Source organism: Enhydra lutris, unplaced genomic scaffold (genome assembly GCF_002288905.1).
Source record: "Enhydra lutris kenyoni isolate GAN:26980312 unplaced genomic scaffold, ASM228890v2 scaffoldscaffold10, whole genome shotgun sequence".
Taxonomy (NCBI): domain Eukaryota; kingdom Metazoa; phylum Chordata; class Mammalia; order Carnivora; family Mustelidae; genus Enhydra; species Enhydra lutris.
In genome coordinates this window covers 20,198,508-20,218,007 of record NW_019154094.1, presented here as the reverse complement: position 1 = coordinate 20,218,007, position 19,500 = coordinate 20,198,508, and the positions used below count along the sequence as shown (strand labels likewise).

At 41.1% G+C, this 19,500-nt stretch overlaps 1 protein-coding gene across 1 annotated transcript in view; it reads right to left on the bottom strand.

Moving 5' to 3' along the window:
* LOC111144220 (synaptoporin) overlaps positions 1 to 17,462 on the bottom strand; it is a 315,398-nt gene extending 297,936 nt beyond the window's left edge. Inside the window, exons 1-2 of the mRNA XM_022498431.1 lie at positions 17,445 to 17,462; positions 17,251 to 17,316 (exon numbers count right to left, since the gene is read on the bottom strand). Coding sequence (XP_022354139.1) covers positions 17,251 to 17,316; positions 17,445 to 17,462 — 84 coding nt within the window. The remainder of the gene's footprint in view (positions 1 to 17,250; positions 17,317 to 17,444) is intronic.
* Positions 17,463 to 19,500: the final 2,038 nt, after the last annotated feature.

The following is a 19,500-nucleotide window of genomic DNA, read 5'->3' as shown; positions in this document are numbered from 1 at the left end:
AGCCCACGTGGGGCTCGATCCCACAACCCATGAGTTCATGACCTGAACCAAAACCGAGAGTCAGATGCTCAACCAAATGAGCTAGCCAGGTGTCCCACTACTACCTATTTAAATTTAAATTAATTAAACATAAATAAAATTAAAAACACAGTTCATTAGTGTCAAGTACTCAGTAATCACATGTAGTTAGCGACCACTGTTTAGAACAGCAAAGATAGCCCACGTGGGGCTCGATCCCACAACCCATGAGTTCATGACCTGAACCAAAACCGAGAGTCAGATGCTCAACCAAATGAGCTAGCCAGGTGTCCCACTACTACCTATTTAAATTTAAATTAATTAAACATAAATAAAATTAAAAACACAGTTCATTAGTGTCAAGTACTCAGTAATCACATGTAGTTAGCGACCACTGTTTAGAACAGCAAAGATATAAACTTTTCCATTATTGCAGAATGTTCTTTTGGACAGTCCTAATCTACATAAATATTCAGAATCCCCCTCCCATTAGGATTAATTTATTCATTGATTCTTTAAACTACAAATAATTAAACTACTTTTTATCAAGAGAATTCTTTGAGATCATACCGTTTGGGAAATTCTGTTCTTCTCAGTATCTTATCCAGTACCCGGAGCTGTAGTACTAACTCACCCTACATTGTCAGTGTTGTTTTGGGGCTCCCCTGGTACCTCTATCCAGCCTGTCCCAAAGGTGTCGCCAAAGGTTCTTGGTCTTGTCGTGAGAAAGAATTCAAAGACAGACACACAACACAATGGATGAGTGACACAAGCAGGAAAGTTTATTAAAGCAAGAATATACTCTAGAGATATGAGAGTGAGGGAAAGAGAGAGAGAGAGGTAGGAAAGAGGGAGCAAGCACACTGGGGGTTGGATTTCTATCTTTTATGGACCGTTGTTCACTAGAGGGCGGAATATTCATCACTTGGGGTGGAAGGCGGGGTTTGCCGCTTTTTCTTCCCAATTTGGTCAGGGGTTTCCTGTCACGGCACCTGCCCTCTTGGGCCTATCTGGTTTAATCTGGCTTTTTGTGGAGTGTTACCAGGACAGGCCTCTGCCTTTCCCGATAGGTGGTCATGACTTCCTCACTGCTGGCCTCCTGGTACCCTAACTGGGATTAGGTTAGATTATAACTAACTGCCTACTCTAACAATATGAGCCACTGCCTCCATTCCATTAGATTTTGGCCTGAGAATAGTCCCTCTATTTTCATGCTTTTTATATCCATTGTAACATATTTTGTCTTATCTGAGGAAAGGCAAAAGGAATGTGTGGACTCACTAAATTCCATTAATTTCAAAAACCCCAAGTTAGGGTTAATTTCTGAACACCAAAGTTCTCATTCATCCATCCATCCCACAAATGGCTCCTGAAAAACTCTTATGCAAGAAGAGAACTAGGCCAGGTCCTTGAGGGGGCAGAGACAAAGCCTCCAGGGTGACAGGACATTGTGGTGTGGTAGGAACAAGCTGGAGACTGTGGGCCATATTCACAAATCAACCAATCTTTGTTTATTCTGAAAACATGGCTATTTTAATGTTTGAAAAATGGAAGACACTTCCTCCATTAAGACTTCCCAAGATTAACACCCAAATCCCTATTTTTGTTTTCTCAAGAAAAGTAGAAATATCTGGACACAATGGGTCTGTGGTTCCACTCAGCAAGAATTGGCTGGTGAAGACACAGCTGTTCCTCTCAGCAGAAATCCGTGTTCCAGTGTGGCAACACCTCTTGTCACTAGTGCTGCTTCTTATGGCTGCCCGCTTCCTGCTTCCTCACACATTATCTGCCTGGTCCCCAGCAGACCTGGTTTGCATTCTGGCCCCAATATTTACCAGCCAACTGGCCTTGGGCATGTTTCCTATGTTCTTCAAAGGCAGGCAAACCAATATGGGGGAAGAAACTGAGTGTTTCACAAAACAAATCCATAAAACAAAAGATTGGCAATCTCAAGGATCTTTGCATTTTTACAAGCAGATGGTTATCATTTAAAGGGTGGCAGAGAGATTACTGACAAACTGAAAAGGCAGGAAGCATCCAGTCCTACGCCTCTTTCTAACTATATTTCCATTGTTTGCCTAAGCAACTGTGGCCTTAATTTATACAAGTAAAATAAATAAAGAGAAGATCAAATGAGATCAGCTCAAAGCAAACTGAAACCATCCTTTCATTTATTGTTTTATCAAGTAGTCTCAAAAAAATAAAAAAAATAAAAACTTTTAAAAAAGTACTTGGCTTTGAACTGCAAAGAGAACTTAGAATTTTTCTCTTGCCTGCCCATCACAAAAATTTACCACCTAATAGAGACAAATAAGTAGGTTCAGTCGAACCACTACCTTGGTGGATTCTTCCCTGGCAGGTACAAGTTAAATGGTGGGGCTGGCCCTTCAGGTGTAGCCTGGGTTCACTTACAGCTGCGGAGGACACACCTGTTGGCTAGGCTGGTTCTTCCCATAGGGAGCTGGTCCCTGGGAGAGAATCAGAACTTTTCTTCCTCTCTTACAGCAAGGTGAAGCACTCAGTGTCTTTTTAGGCACAGAAGACCTAGGTTCAAATCTCAGCTCTTCTATTATCAACTGTACACCCTTAACTCTTATTTATTTTTCTAAGGCTCAGATTCTTTGCTTAAACATGGGAAAATAATTGTGTATACATTCTAACAGGCTGTTAGAATTAAAGGGCATAACACGCAGACAACTCTTAGTGCTCTGCCTAGAGCTCAGTAAGTAGACAATGAATGCTAACAGCTGTTATTTTAATTCACAGGGAGGCCAAGGTGGACCAAAATAGCCATATGTAAGTCACAGGCAGAGTGCATCCATAATGTTAATGCTGTGGATAGCAAGTGTGGTCTGGACTGCGATCCAAGAAAGAGGAAATAAAGGTCCTTGGTATCGGGCACCTGCTGAATTTATTTTACTTTATCGATAGGCCATTCCACAATCAAGAGCTGTGATGCAGTAACATTCTATCCACTCTGCCTTTCCCTCAAAAGAATTATTAATGTTCCAAGGGTCTCAAACCTAAAGAAGGTATGGTATGAATTTGTATACATGAGTCACTACATACATATACATGAGCTTCATCTTTCAGAAAGCTACTGAATATGGGCCAACACGTATGAGTATCATTTAAAGAAAATAATAAGTTATTTATAATAAATAAGTTTGACATTAATACTAAATAATAGTAAATAAATAAATAAAATGCAAATAGAATAAAATTTATATTATAAGGGATCTATAATAACAGTAATTATTTTGGGCATCCTAAAAATTACATAAATCTATTCTTATATAATAATTTGGAGAAAGGATAGCTTACTATTTGCCTCTCTACCCAAGTCAGAGTATAGCAATCTAAATAATTTCCAAAAGGTGAAGTAGGACAATGACCTAGAAAGTTTAAGGCAGCACCTTATAGAAAGGTCCACGTGAACAGCACCATGAGTTTGGTGATCACAGCTATCATTTTACAAATCCATTCTGTTCACTAAGATATTTCCAAAAGAAAATAAGAATATACGTAATCTTGTTAAAAATGCTCAATTTCAATGCATAATTAAAGTACACGATCAAGATTTCATTTTCATCTACAAAATTGGAAAACATTTAAATGACAATGCCCACACTTGTGCCACCTTATTGGAGGACAATTGTTTCAAATATCTTAAAAAAGTATAACCTTTTGAACCAGAAATTCTACATCTTAAGCTAGTAGTAACAGAAGTATACTAACCGGTTATCTTGAAGGAAGGGCTGGTTTTTAGAGGTTAAAAGTACATAAATTATATATAGTTAAAAAATTTATAAGGACAGGCATACAGTGTGATAATATGTAGCCATAAAAATTATGGAGAAAGACATTTGATTTAGTGGTATGGAAATACATTTGTGATAGATAAGGGGAACAAAACAGGTGACAAAAACCATGTCTATTTCAAGACCTGTTTGTTATGGGTTGAATTGTGTCCATAACCTACACCCCAACCCAAGATTCATATGTTGAAGTCCTTTCTCCTAGTATCTCAGAATGTGACCTTATTTGGGAACAGGATCATTGCAGATGTACAGTTAAGATGAAGTCAGACTGCAGTTGGATGGGCTATAATGCCATGTGACTGGTGTCATATAAAAAGGGAAAAATTTAAATAAAATCTTAAAAAAATTTTTAAAAAAAATGCCTATCTGCCTACTTGTGATGTCTCTCTGTCAAATAAATAAATAAAATCTTTAAAAAAATTTAAAAAAAAAAAGGGACAAATTTGGACATAGACATTAGGAGAACACCATGTGAAGACAGAGGCTGAAATGGAGGCAATGTATCATCTACAAGCTACAGAACACCAAAGATCGTTAGCAAACCACAGAAACTTCGAGAGAGATATATGGAACAGATTGTCTATTAAGGCTCTTAGAAAGAACCAACCCTATCCACACTCTTGTCTTGGACTTCTAGCCTCCAGAAGTATAAGACAGTAAGTTTCTGTTTTAAGCCATCCACTTTGTGGTGCTCTGTCAGCCCTATCAAACTAACATATATCATTTTTGGAGGAAAAAAGTTACATGAACAAAAACATTTTTCAAAATATCACTATTAGTTATCTCTCAGAAGAAGGATAATGGTAATTTTGGTAATTTTTATTTACTAGTGTTTGTGATTTTAAATTAATAAATATATGACTTATAAATAAAATGACTTCCAAATAACATGTCAAAAAATCCACCTAGAATACATATATACTCAGTATGTTTGGATCATGGCAGGCACAGAGGAGGCAGCAGGTCAGATAGACATGGTTTGAAATCCTTCTTTGGTCATTTACCTACACAATTTCTGTAACTTTGGGCAAGGTGACTCTAAGGTATTAATGAAATTATGTATATAATTAGGTAGCACTGACATATACAGCCTGACACCTAGCAAGAGATCATTTCTTTAATAGCCATTACAGTGAACTCCCACTATCTATGAGAGCTTTGTCCTTTTTTAAAACAAAGAAGTACGCTATTCCTTTTGGAAAACAGCTTCTCAAATTCATGGTCACCTTGCCAAAGCCTGCAGGCAGCTTGGGGCTCCAACGTGTCTGGGACAGTGATCTCACACTTGACAGTCCAGTTGAATCATTCTTTCCTTGCCAACCACACCTGCCAAATTTTACTATCCCACTCAAACTCATTTGGGTTACTTTACGGCCTTTAGCATAAAGAATGCATGTGTGCACGTATGAGAAAGAGAGGGAAAAGGAAAGAGAGGGAGGGAGGCAAAATATCTATGAACATCTAGAAAAAAATTACACTAGTGAATTTTCCAATTTATCACTTCTATACATTGACGGTAAAACATATTTTGCAGGAAAGAAGGAACGAAAAGAGGTATTTATTGAATGCTTGCTATATGTCATCACTCTTTGCAAATGTTATCTCATTTAATGAACATAGCAGTTCTGCCTGCTAGTTATCGTGATTTTTACTCATATAAATATGAAAGGACCAGAGAGGGTAAGTATGTCCAAGTCAGTCACAGAGCTGACAATCAAACCCAAGTATTTTCTATGTTACCAAATGAAGGAAATGTAGCAAATAAAGCCGTACATTAAAAGATATAAACAAATCAGCCAGCAATTTAAAGTACCATCAAAAGAAGAGAAAGTATAATATTTACACTTCAAATTTACCTCCTGTGAACAGATAAATTTAGTGGTTTCCCTTAGAACAGCTAGAATTTAATACCACTAACAATTTCACACATATTCCTCTTAATAAACCAATGAAGCACATGTCTTTCAAGATAAATTCCAAATTCATATATAATAATTGTGCTTTAGCTTTCAACTGTTTCATAAATAGAATTTGCAATGTGATTCTGCCAACAAAAGTTCTTACATAAATTCTAGTAGAGGATTATGAAACATGCAAATAAGCCTCCCCCCTTTCCTCAAACAGCTGCAGCTAGAGATGAACATTAAGGGTAACGCACCAGGCATGGCACTTACAGGAAAGAGTCCCTGGATACTTGAGCTCTCCTTTTCTAGAATCAGCGATAGTCAGCCCTTTGAGCTCTCAACAACACTGAGTCCTCTGATAGGAACTTTCATGCATATTAGCTCATTTTATTCCAAAAAATTGTATTAAGTATATTATCCCCATCTTACAGCACAAGGAGATGAAGGGATTCATCCAAAGTTTTTCAGGCATTAATTCATTTTCATCATGTAAACATATTTTTGATATAGGTAAAATCCCTAGAAATTGGAAGTTCAGTAAATTGGATTTGCCCATGAACACACCCAAGTTCTGCAATTGAACCCAAGCTTGTTGCTCTAAAGCCAACACACTCTGAGTCATCATCATAATCCCCACTCATTCAGCTACCTCATTTTTCAGTTTAAGTATCTCTGGGATCTCCATTCTTCACTCAGATCATGGGCTCATGCCTAGTAATTTCCTGGTATCACTCTTTCTTCCAATCTAAACCTTCTGCTTTCTCAATTCTTCTGGCTCCCAGGAAGGAGCCCAGGAGAATGCCAACTGTCTATTAGGTTCAGGCAAAACCATCAGGTGAAGTAAGGGCATGAGAGCACAGCCAGGCAGTCTCATGGTAGACCAGATGGATATGTGAGCACTTCTTGTTAAAGCCATAGGGGGTATGTCTTTTCATTTGGCACATAAATCCTTCAAAACAGCAAATCCAAAGAATGGCAGCTCACATACACACATACACACAAAGGGCAGACAAAATTCGTTTGCTCCTTCTATCTATATCCACAATGGAAACTATGTGACTTGAGTAATTTTTCAGGTGTCTAAAAAAGAATTTAAGTGTTCACATCTTTCTAAATATCCAGATCCTTTCTTCATCCTATAGAAACTTCATAAGCATGTTTTCACAACACACTCCTGAACCTGAATTTCTTTATATAACAGATCAGAGAATAAAGATTTTGTTAAAAAAGATACACAAGATCAGCAAAATTTTCTCAGGGAATAGGAGTATTTCTGAGGAATAGAAAAATTCCTGGGTGGGTTTGGACATTCCTCATTCTTACAGGGGGTACTGAAATTTTTTGTGTGTTCTGGCAGCTTGAATGAAAAGGGACCTGAATTGGGATTGAGAAGACATGACTTTAAGAAAAAATGATATATATTGTTCCTACTGTTTTCACTGGAGAAATCATTTAATTTTAAGAGCTGGGGGCAGTTAGTGATCATGATTAAGAGAGGTAACACGGAAAAATGATTGAGATGGAGGAGTCTGGCATCCAATGAACTGGGTCGATCTATTCTGGCTCTATCACTTACTAGCTGGATGACTTTGGGCAAGTAGTTTGATCTCTCCAGACCTCAGATTCTTCATCTGTCAAAAGGAGTTATTGCTTGGTCCTTCAAAGGTGATTGTGAGATTAAATGAAATAATCCATTATAGTATTTAGTAAAGTGCTTATCTCTATGTATTCGTATTCCTATTAGTTGTATATATTTTATGATCATCTCACAATGTTCTTCCAACAGAGAGATAATAATAGAAATGAAAGCTGATACAGCAAGTGTAAACTGAGCAAACTTTATGTTTATACTGTCCTAGAAATGTTAAGTGTATTTGTTGATAACATACCATCATGTTTAACAATCTCTTCTTTAGATACAGTTAGGAAGCGTTAGTATGGACCAGACATTCTGCTGGGGGTTTTGCAAATATTAAATTACTTAACCCTACTGGCAACCAAAAACATGACTCTTACACTCTTCTGTGGACCCCGAGGAGCCAAAGGATTATGTAGTCAGCTCTACTTCCAATGGCTGGAAAGAAGAGCCAATTTTCCAGCATTAGGCTCATGCCATAGCCTGAGCTCCTTTTTTCATGGTGATTCTTGCTTGTTAACCAATTCCTCTTCTCCCCTCCCTCAAACAGCACCTATCACACCAGGCAAACCAATGACTCTTCCATGAGTAAAATATTCAGGACAAAAAAATTTAATTGGGGTAAGAATATTAAACTAAAAAACAGTATACATTAGGGTGTTTCTGTTTTCTACCACATGAATAAACACAAGAAATAATTAATTTAGTAATTAGTTTTCTAACATGAAGGGCCAGAGCTCAATTAACCTACCAATATATGAATAAAGATGAAATTCATGGGGTTTGAGAGAATACATTTTCCTTCACAAGTGGATTATCTAATCACAGGCAAAACCTCATCATTCCTTTCAGGAAGTGGTGATGAACAAGATGGCACAAGCTCATAGAGCCTTCTGTGCTGAAGGGCCAAAGATACATCCCTTGAATAACATCATTAACGTGAATCCACCAAATGATCACAGAGAATTCCAGGAATTCTGGTCCCAGATCTCAAAGATGCAATACCTTCTCCTTGAGAAAATTGGTAGTACTACCTTAATCAAAGATGTACTTGTGGAAAAAAAATCATCTACTCTTGCACCACACATGTAAACATCTCATTGTGTCTAATGTGCCCATGACTCCAAGAATTACCGCTTCCACTCTTTCCCTGAAAGAACAATCTTGGGAGACAGGTTTTGAATCTCATGATCCTTTTTATTCAGGCTACGACACAACTAGTTGTGGACATTTGATCCATGCATAGCTAATCCATAGCCTGATATGGCCTGGGGCTGATAGCTGGGTCCACCCTGATAAAATTATTACTAAGCCAATCACATTCTTTCTCTTAGGACATTAGATTAGAATCAGGGAAGGAATAAGGTAAATAAGAAAGAGAAAGGGAAGCAAAGAGAGCAAACAGGACAGTAATGGCAACACTCTTGGTAAGGTAGATCCACTCAGTGCCTTGAAACCAGACCTGAGATCTGAGCCTGCTTCAGTCCTCACACTTTTGTTGCTGTAAGAATTCACCTCCTTGGGCGCCTGGGTGGCTCAGTGGGTTAAAGCCTCTGCCTTCGGCTCAGGTCATGATCCCAGGGTCCTGGGATCAAGCCCTGCATCAGGCTCTCTGCTGGGCAGGGAGGCTGCTTCCTCCTCCTCTCTCTTTCTACCTACTTGTGATCTCTATCTGTCAAATAAATAAATAAAATCTTCAAAAAAAAAAAAAAAAAAGAATTCACCTCCTTTACTGTGCGGTGAGGATGCCTACAACTGCCCTCTTCCTTTAACAGCTGAGTCAGTTTATATGAGTTACTCTCCTCCACAACCAAGAATAACACTAAACAATTATGTCTATAGGAGTCCTTACAGTTCCTCTTCACAACGAAGATCACGAAGGGGAATCTACACCACATCCAATGTGTTCTCAGAGATTCATTTATTCAGTCTTTTTTCTCTCTCCTCCCTCTCTTCTTCCTCCCTCTTCCTTCAACTAATACTTACTGAGGACCTACTGCCAGATGTTTTGGGGGATTTTGTCCCTGGAGTTGTTCTTACCATGTGTCAAGCACTGTGTTAGATATTTAGAATGTACTGATGAACAAGACAAACAATATCCTTGTCTTCATGGAGCCTTTAGTATGGCTGGGAAGCCAAAATGCAAACAAGTTATTAAAGAAGGTATTCAGAGAGCCAACAGGAGGCTGAATTCGGGTGGGACCTGCCTATGTAGAGAGGTCCTCCCAAAAGATGTGACATCTCAGCTGACACCTGAAGGGACAAAAGGAATTTGCCAGTTAAATGGGACTGCACAAGAAGAGAATGGTGGTATTATATGCAGAGGAAGGGACACGAGCAAGGTCCATCAGATCAGCAAGAAACCATCACCAGTCCTTCAAAATATCTAAGAAATGTGAAATGTATACAAGAACAAGAAACCAGATTTCAGTGTGAGAGCTAAAAGGGGTGAGGATGGATCCCGCCCCCACCCCCAAGTTTTGATGAGGCATCAGTTTCAACCAGCAGCACCATTTTTTTCTTGTAGGTTCCAAAGACATCGAAGGGACTAGCACAGAGGCTTAGAGGGTGGTTGGTGGTTGGGAAGGACTCAGCCACTCCAGGAGCAGAGATAAGGCATTCACACTTCACGCCTCAACCTTCATGCTACGGCAATTATCTTATGCTGTCCAGAGTCACATAGCCTGGAAAAAAAGCAATTCTTTACCATAACTATCATCAGGATCACAATTATCTTTACTTTTGGAGGACATTTAATAGCTTACAAAGTGTCTTAAATGCTTGATCTCAATTAAAATTTACAACACTATGAGAACCGAGAGATATTGTCCCCAATATTCACCTGAGAAAACAGGTTCTCAAAGAATGGCTAAGCTAACAGAATGAACAAGAATAATTACAAATACAGTCAAAGTCAAATATATGTCTGCAGAAAATGAAGACTCAAAGGAAAATCATGGTTCTCTACACACATTCCTTTAGAGACTATTACTTTTTTCCATTAACACATGACCCCTTTTTTTTTTCTTACCTGAATCAGGAAGAGGCATAAATCCTCTCAGGAACACAGAACTAAGAATAATGTCTCTACTCGAGCATCAGGGCAGGATGGCTACCCTGTTCCTACCTGAAAGACTCCCAAGTGTCAGGTAGAGTTGGGTATTAGGGTGTGGTCAGTAAGTGCCTGAGGTGCAGCCTACAAGCACCTTCATCTACAACCTGGAGAATTCAGCTGGATACATGTAGCTCTTCTAAACATAAACAATGTCTATAGATTATAATTTGAGAAAGATTAGGAAAAGCCTCTCCCTGCATCTTAACAAAAAGACACCTGAGAACCAAGTGCCTGTAACTCTTGCATGAGACCTGTTCCTTTAGTTTCAACATTGGCCTCTCTGCAGTGTTCTCTGATGGGCAGATACTCCAAAGGCAAGTCCCTGGAGAGTCACTTATGCTATGGAATAAAACAAAACAACCATGCAAGGATAGTATATAGATAGAGGGGCTCCAAGAGGTACATGCAAAGAGAGCACAGATTTTCTACTTCAGAATTTTGACAAGACCCTAAATTGCAAGAGGTTGCCATAATGTTCTAAATTACTTTTTGATGGATTTTTTACTTTCTCCTTTTTCCTCATCCCCAGAATCACCCAAATCCTTATCATCATTATCAGCAGCAGCAGCATCTTCTGAATTTGTTGAGCACTGTTCATAGCCCAGGCACTGCGCGGAGAGGTTTACTTTCATTAAGTCATTTAATCATTATGACAACCGTTGAAGGAAGACCTATTATCAATCCAATTTATAGATGAGAAAAACGGAAGCAAGCGAAGTTAAATAACTTGTCCAAGTTTACCATGCTAGTGAAGAATAAAATCAGGATTCAAATCCATAAGTAATATATTTTGCTTTGTTTCTATATTTGTGGGGCCAAACACCAACTGTCTTAATAAACTTGGAAATGCATTAAGTGATGAGTCCAATACTATACTGGGGAGTTGCTCTTTTATGAAAAGTATATTTATTGATTCATATTCCAGTTGCATATGATTTTTGTCACTAATTGAGAGGCTGGAAAGTTATAATTAAATCCACATTAATGGAGCTCTGAAATTACATCAGACCCTCAATGACAGATTTCTGCTCATAATTTAAATAACTTGTATGTTAGAATTCCCTGTCTTGTTTATACTTAGGGGAAAAAAAAAAGAGTTGTCTGACTCATGCACACAGATTTTTTTTTTAAGAAAATAGGAAAAACGATCATAAAATAAGATTAAATTATTGGCTTGATAATCATAGTCTTTTCCTATGTATCTTAATTGAAAAGATACTAATTTTTAATTAGAACCAACTTTATCTTGTTAATTAATAACCAACATAAAATAAAACAATATAAAAGACAACTGATGTGTGTTATGTTCATCTCTAAATGCAAACACTCCTTGGCATTTTCAGAAAAGACTTCAAAAATATATCTTAGTGGGTGAGATAAATACTGCAAAATAGGATAGTATCTGCCTTTTAACGTTTCTTTGAGGATTAAGAATAAGGTACAGCAGGTGCCTGCCACATCGAAGGAAGCAACAAAGTATACCATTTAAGAGAAGACGGTTTGGAGGGAGAGAGCTCAAATCTTTGCTTTGCCATTTCCTACAATTTTGTTCTTGATGAGTTAGTTAACATCCCTGAGCTTCATTGTGAAATGGAAATGTTAGTCATATAGATTTGACATGATGATGTATTGAAGGCACTAAAATACAGTCCCTCATATGAAACTTGCATGAGAAAAGTAGCTCTTCTTACTTTTCTCATTAGGGGTTTAAAATGGTGATATATTATATAATATTACATTATATTATTGCTTTATTTTGTTATACGTGATTGTAAATGCTATTAATATCAAGTAAGCAGAATGATGTTTGGAAAACATAGTTCAGAATTTAGATTCAGGGATGAAGATTATGCAAAGCAGGTGCTTTCATGTAAATAAAGTAGTAGCCCTACAGCTCATATATCAGATACACTGCAACTCTGGATTAGCTGGTCTCCTTTGGGAAGGCAGAATGGAACTGTGAAGTCCAGGGTTGTTGCAGAAATGATACAATAAATTTGAGATGATGTCAAAGAATAAGAATTAGAGGAATTAGGCAATGTGACCTAGCAGTTATTTCTAGAGGGATGGAATCTGGACTGCAGCATCGTGTTATTAGTGGACTATGCCAAATGTCATTTGCAGAACTGAAGTCCTGTTGATGCCCTTACATCTGTACCAGTTCTGGTCCTGGATGATAGATATGTTTGGGTCCCCACATTCCATTACACATAAATCCACAGGTGTATAGCCACAGCCTTGTAAATAGCAGAGAGAAGAAACAATGTACTGACAATATTTTTTAAAAAGGAGAAAAGAAGAAGAAGATGACAACAACGACCAAAGTCCTCCGACTGGCAAAGAATTAAAGAAGCAAAATAAGTTCTCAGTGGACACTACCAACTTAGTGCTTCAGAATAAGTCTAAGAAATAGGGTAAATTTAATTTTTTTTTTACCATTTCCAAATGATGCTTTAAGAGATTAGTTGGATCTGTTCTATCATCAGGGAATAAATGAAACAGACTACTGGAATCAGTGCTATATCCTAAATTTGGGGTTTGACTCAAAAGACAGTGAGAAGTCCCTAACCTCGCTTAAGTAGAGATCAAGAATTGGGAGTTTTGCTTGAAGGTCTTTGAAATTAGCTTAAGTTTTCATTGAAGGCCTGACTATTATTGTACATTGAACTTTCAATCTACTGTATCCATGAGCCTTTCCTACGCAAAAAACATATAAATACAGTGCATTTTCCCCCTCAGGCTATAAATCCAAAAGCAGAGGTTGTCTTTAGAAGTAATGCCACTGCATAGTGTCAGTCGACAAGGCATCATTCAAAATATGAGTTATTTTTAAAAATAACTCAAGTGCACAACTGTGGACAAATGATATGCCTATGATTCTTCCTGCATACCACAGCTTTCCTTTACCATTTCTTCTCCCCACTGCAACACAAATTACATCCTTTGGAAAAAAAATCAATTTTAACAGTTTGGTGGTATACATTTGCTTTTCTCTATGCTCAGACAAATCTCTCTGTCTCTCATACATACGCACATAACTGTATTTCCCTTTTCTATTTTTTAAAGATTTTTTTAAAAAATTTATTTACTTGAGAGAGAGAATGCACATGCACGTGTGCAAGCATAAGGGGTGGGGAGGGGCAGAGGGAGAAGAGAAAGAGAGAAGCAGACTCCCCTACTGAGTGCAGAGCCCTACATGGGGCTCAATCTCACAACCCTGAGATCATGACCTGAGCCAAAATCAAGAGTCCAATGCTTAACCAACTGAGCCATCCAGGCGCTCAACTCTTTTTCTATTTTTACAAAAATGGTATTATGATCTATATGCTAGTTCAAAATCTGATTGAATAAGTTCATTCAAAGAATGAAAGCCACCTTCTTCCATTTAACAGTTGATCAAATATTAAGAATGAAACCCATTTTTTTTTTTTTTTTGCACTTGACAATTTTATCAAAGACAATTACATATACTGACCTCCAGGTCAGTGCATACTACTTTAACTCATTCTTTTTAATGGCAGTATAATATTTCACAATATGTGAATCAAACTGTAGCAATTTTCCTATTAATGGACTTACTAATTGTTTGCAGTTCTTTCCTCTACAAATGATGTTGCAGTCAATACCCTTGAACATATATCTCTACATACACTTTTATTTCTACAGCATAAATACTGAAAAACAAAAGGATTATGGTTCAAAGATTTTAAAGAGTACCAATTTAAAGCCGCTTTCCATAGAAAAGGAGAAAGTGGAGTATTGGTATGCTCTGTCATATCAATTTATACCTTTTGCTGATCATTTACTGTTTACCAAGCACTGCGAAAGGCACTAGTGGGGACCACAGAGAGGAACAGAACAAATTTCCTGCTAAGAGATCACTCTCACTGTCACCACTCCTACAGAAAAGATGCCTCAGAGCAGCTCTTCACAGTAATGCATACACATAACATATATTTTCCTTCGCTCTCTCCACTCTGTTAAACTTTCTCAGCAATGAGCCTTCTTCCATTTCTCTGCTCTCATTTCTCTCTTTTAGCTTTTTTAAAAGGTAGATCAACTAATGTAAGTGACTTTTTAAGTTTTGGGTTTTTTTTTTTTGGGGGGGGGGTGGTTAATCCCTTAGTCAGTTTCTCTTCCATAAAGGAAAAGCTAATCACTGATTTGCAAGCAAAAGCTCTTCCACCTTTGGGATGCCTGGGTGGCTCAGTTGGTTAAGCGGCTGCCTTCGGCTCAGGTCATGATCCCAGTCTCCTGGGATCGAGTCCCATATCGGGCTCCTTGCTCGGCAGGGAACCTGCTTCTCCCTCTGTCTCTGCCTGCCTCTCTGCCTACTTGTGATCTCTCTCTCTCTCTCTCTCTGACAAATAAATAAATAAAATCTTAAAAAAAAAAAAAAAAGAATTCTATTATTGGGTGCCTGGGTGGCTCAGTGGGTTAAGCCGCTGCCTTCGGCTCAGGTCATGATCTCAGGGTCCTGGGATCGAGTCCCACATCGGGCTCTCTGCTCAGCAGGGATCCTGCTTCCCTCTCTCTCTCTCTGCCTGCCTCTCTGTCTACTTGTGATCTCTCTCTGTCAAATAAATAAATAAAAATCTTTAAAAAAAAAAAAAAAGCTCTTCCACCTTAGAACCTTAGAGGCCTAGAAGAGAGAGATGACTATAAATATTTTAGGTGTAATAAATGTTCTGCTATTCCTCTCCCTCTCCCTCTCTTCTTCTTTCCCTCCTCTCTTTCTCTCCCTCTCTCCCTCCCCGCCCATGATCTTCCCCCCCCATGCCACACACACATCAAGAAAAAAACAACTATAATGCAGTGTGATAAATTCTCACAAATAAAAATAGTGGAAGCCCAAACAATAGGATGAATCATTTCATTTTGGATACAGAAAGGGGAAAGAAACAAATATGAGAGAAATCCTCATGGAGGTAATATTTAAACTGAGGTTAAAATACAAACACTTTTTCTAGGCTTGGGGTGTTAGGATGGAGAAACAGCAAGAGCTTGATGGTAAAAAGTGCTTTTGAGTTTGGGAGGGAACCTGGATAGCTTACGGTGGTGGTCCTCCAAATTTAAAGTGCACAGGAATTATTTAGGGAGCTTGTTTAAAATCCAGATTCCCAGGTACCCAGCTTCCCAATATTTTGAGCTGATGTCTGGAAGTCTACATTTTAAACAAATTCATCCAGGTTTCTTATATTTTGAAATATGCCAGCAGAGGTGGTGTGGTGAGCAGTGACATGAAATAGTGTTGTCATAGGACTGAAAAGAATACAAATTAACGTGTCAGGCAAGTGACAATATGAGACAATAAGAGATACCAGAAAATGATGTCAATTCTTTGAATTATGTTTTGAGAGACAACGGCTTGGCAATGGAGGTATTACTTTGATCAAAAACCTCTGCTCTTCCACAGGGCATGTTTACTGAATGGCTGAATGAATGAATGAATGAATGTAGGCAGAATTCTGAGAAAGCCGACTGGAAGTATCATAGACTGCGAGCACTGTTTGCTTTGTTTAACCCAGCTGTAAGGAAAATTGTTTTAGAATGGCCATCCCAGAACAAGGTTCAAGACTTCCAAATGCTGCCTTGATGTATGGTAAATTGATATATTTGTGCATTTTTATGCAGGTCCACAGACAAGGCAAATGTGATTAGCCTGTGGATCATCTATGTAAACACGCACCATGGCTGCGTAGCCAAAGCCAGATCTTAGCCCTTAGGGCTAAGATCTGGGAGGACAGAGCATGCTCTTACATAACTTCCGAGCTAGTCAGTGGTAGGGCCTGTGATTAATGCTACATGACAGGCTTTGAACTTTCTGTTCAGATAGGTCTGCTTGCCCCTCAGAGCTCCTAGCAAGAGGGAATGTGCGACCTGCAGATTTCACTCTGAATAACCATCATCTAAGCCAACACCAACATTGCTCTGTGGCCCTGTGTGACTACTTCTGTGCTTCACTCCTTGTCAATAGGTTGCCATAGGGCTGTCACAGTGTTTTGTTTTCCTTTAAGGTGGACAAAACAGAAGAGTAACAAAACTTCAGAGAGCACAGTGGCCGAAGAGAGCTAAGCAAATAAGACTGGGAGCTGGGGAGAGGTTCTTCTGGGAAAAATCGCTAGAGCCCTCGAGGAGTGGCCAGGGTAGAGAAATTTTAACACGGAAGGAAAGAATCCTGCCCTTCCCACCAACAGCATTCACAGCCTCCCAGCGCCTCCGTGGAGCTCCCCAAGGCCAGTAGACCACAGCGCTTCCTGCATCCCAGTCCGGGCGGGTGAAGAGCTGTCCCCATGCTGATCAACTTTCGAGCTTGGCCAAGTGGACGCCCAGCCTGCAGAGAGTCCCTCCTCTACAACCTTTACCTCCCGCCATCCTGCCCCCCAAACACACACTCCCGCCCTCCGCAGAAGTGCAGGTGAGGCCGAGAGCGCAGCGGCGGCTCCCCTATCTGCTGCGCTCCCCACCTCCCATCTCTCGGGGAGGCTCCTGACAGCAGCCCTTGCGAGTGTGCCCGCGGGAGATGAGATGACACCTCGGAGCGCTTGCAAATCCCGTCCACACTCCCGCCGCCACGCGCGGTCCCTCCATCCCGTCCCCGCCAGCCCGGAACGGCACCTTCGGAGAGGGCTGGTCTCTAGCCCCGGAGCAGAACTCGGGGCCTGCGGCGGCCGCGAGCGAGGACGCCCCTCCCGACCTCTCCGCACCTGACGGCTCGCTGCCCGGCTCCCCTCCCCGCACACAGCCCGCACTCACCAGTTCCAGGGCTCGCAGGAAGGCAAGGGGCTCCTTCAGCGCCCGGAACGTGCCCGCGGAGGCCAGCTTTGGACGGGCGACACGAGAGAGAGAGAGAGAGAGAGAGAGAGAGAGATGGCATGAGGAAGGGGCTGCGGCGCCTCTCCAGACCGCCGGGCCCCCAGACCCCGCCGCCCGGCCCAGGTCCGCCCTACCTGACTCACGGGGTCCATCTCTCGCCCGCGCGCAGTCTTCTGCCTTTCGGATGAAGTTCGGCGGGCGCCGCCGCGTTGTCCTCGGGGCCAGAAGCCCCGCTTCGGGGAGCGCCGGAGGGGCGAGGCCCGGGGCGGGCAGGCGGCGGCGGGGACCGGGGAGAGCCGGGCCCGCGCGGGCTGGCTATCGTTCGGGGAGCCGTGCGCTCCGCGAAGCCTGCGCTCCGGGGCGGCGAGCTGAGCCAGTGGGGCGGCGGGGAGGGGGCGCGGAGGGGGAGAGGCGGCGGGAGAGGGAGCGCCCGGCGAGGGCTGCCATTGGCCAGCTGCAGCCGGGAGGGGAGGGCGGGGGGCGGGCGACGCCGAGCGCCAGACTCCGGGCAGCCTCCGGCGCGCGCGCCCGTCCCCTCGGGCTCCGGGGAAACTTCGGGGCTGGACGGCGGGGAAAGCCGGCCGGCTCCATCAGCAGCGTGGTTCCCAGACCGAAGAAGGGGTTGCAGGTAAGAGAAGGGCACCCACCCCTTACCTGGGCACGTGTGTGTGGTCCCCTGACTTCCGAACACCGAAGCAAGCCTGTTGACTCGTGGGTTCGCACACGCCTTCAGGGACCGCCCTCCGCGTGGCCAGGCAGCGCCAGTTGCGGGGGTGCCTCCGAGAACTGGGAACACGGTGCCTGCCCCCAGCACTAGAAGGTAATCAGGACCGACGGACGCGGCTATTGGGGAGAGAGGAGAACAGAGTCATCTTGAATATGGGCCATTGCCCCAAACGGGTAATTCTCGGGGTCACTGTGTGAGGTCGGGAGCAAGTTATCATGCCCACTTAAAGGTCAAAAAGAGTCTTACAGAGTCTGATTTAGCCAAGGTATACCACACAGCTCATGAGGGGTCAAACAGGGATTGAAATTCAAGTTCCTCTGTAGCTCATCCTTTTCCACTGAGCTCCTTTGCACGAAGAAATAACCCCCAAATGAAGCTCCTGAAATTCATCATAAATAGTACTGAGCCTTTGGCTCCCAAATCCATACTTTTTCCCCTCCCTTGGTCCGCTAACCTTGCCGAAAATAATGGATAACAACAAAACAATTGAGTTCCTTTTGTGAGTCAGGAATTGTGCTAAGGGCTTTATAAACATTACTTCACGTATTCACAAAACCCTCATGGGTTGGTATGCTATTATTCTCATTTTAGAGATGAGGACATTGAGGATCATGGAAGGGAAGTGGTCTGCTCTAGTTTAAAAACTAACAGAGAATGAAGCCAAAGCTGAATTCTAAGAGTCAGAAAAAAGAGAAGAGGAGGAAGAGTGCTTAGCCACTAAATCATCTTGCTGATATGCCCCCTTCCTTCTCACTCGCTTTGGACAGGATTCCACATATGAAGTGGTCTCCCAGCAACACAGATACCCCATCTGTTTACTACAGAGATTTGCCAAAAAGGTTTGGAGTTTGGGGAGGGGAATGGGGCGACTAATACTTAAGAGCAGGGGATGAAGATGGAAATGAATAGTTAGGAGACTGCTAAGGGGAGACAGCAAACCAAACATAAGTAAGAAAGCACCTCCAGAGTACATGTCCCCTGCCCATGGATTTTGTTAGAGAAAACTAGAAATGTAGTAAGAATTCCAAAGGGCTAGTTGAACCATCTGCAGTCAGCCACTTTTGTTCCTACTGCTCTTCCTACATACAGATAGTCTAAAACAATTGGAAACAGTTGTTTCAAAAATAAGCTATTATGCAACTTAACAAGGGCCAGGGAAAGGAATTAACTTATCAAGTACTTAGTGTGTGCTCTACAATGTATATAGGTTATCTTAACCTGTGAAGTTACTTAGCCTATTCAAGACCTCAGTTGTCTTTTTAGTCTGTAAAATGGAGCCCACAACATCTACCTTAGTTCCTTGTTGTCAGGACTCCATGAGATTTTGTAGATAACATATCTAAAGCAGTTTGGCACAACATAATCTCAAAACAGGTGTTAGTTATGTTTCTCAATGCCCACACTTCTGAAAAAGCAGAGATGAAAGCTCAGGGGTCCTCAGTGGAAGCGTGGGCAATTGTAGC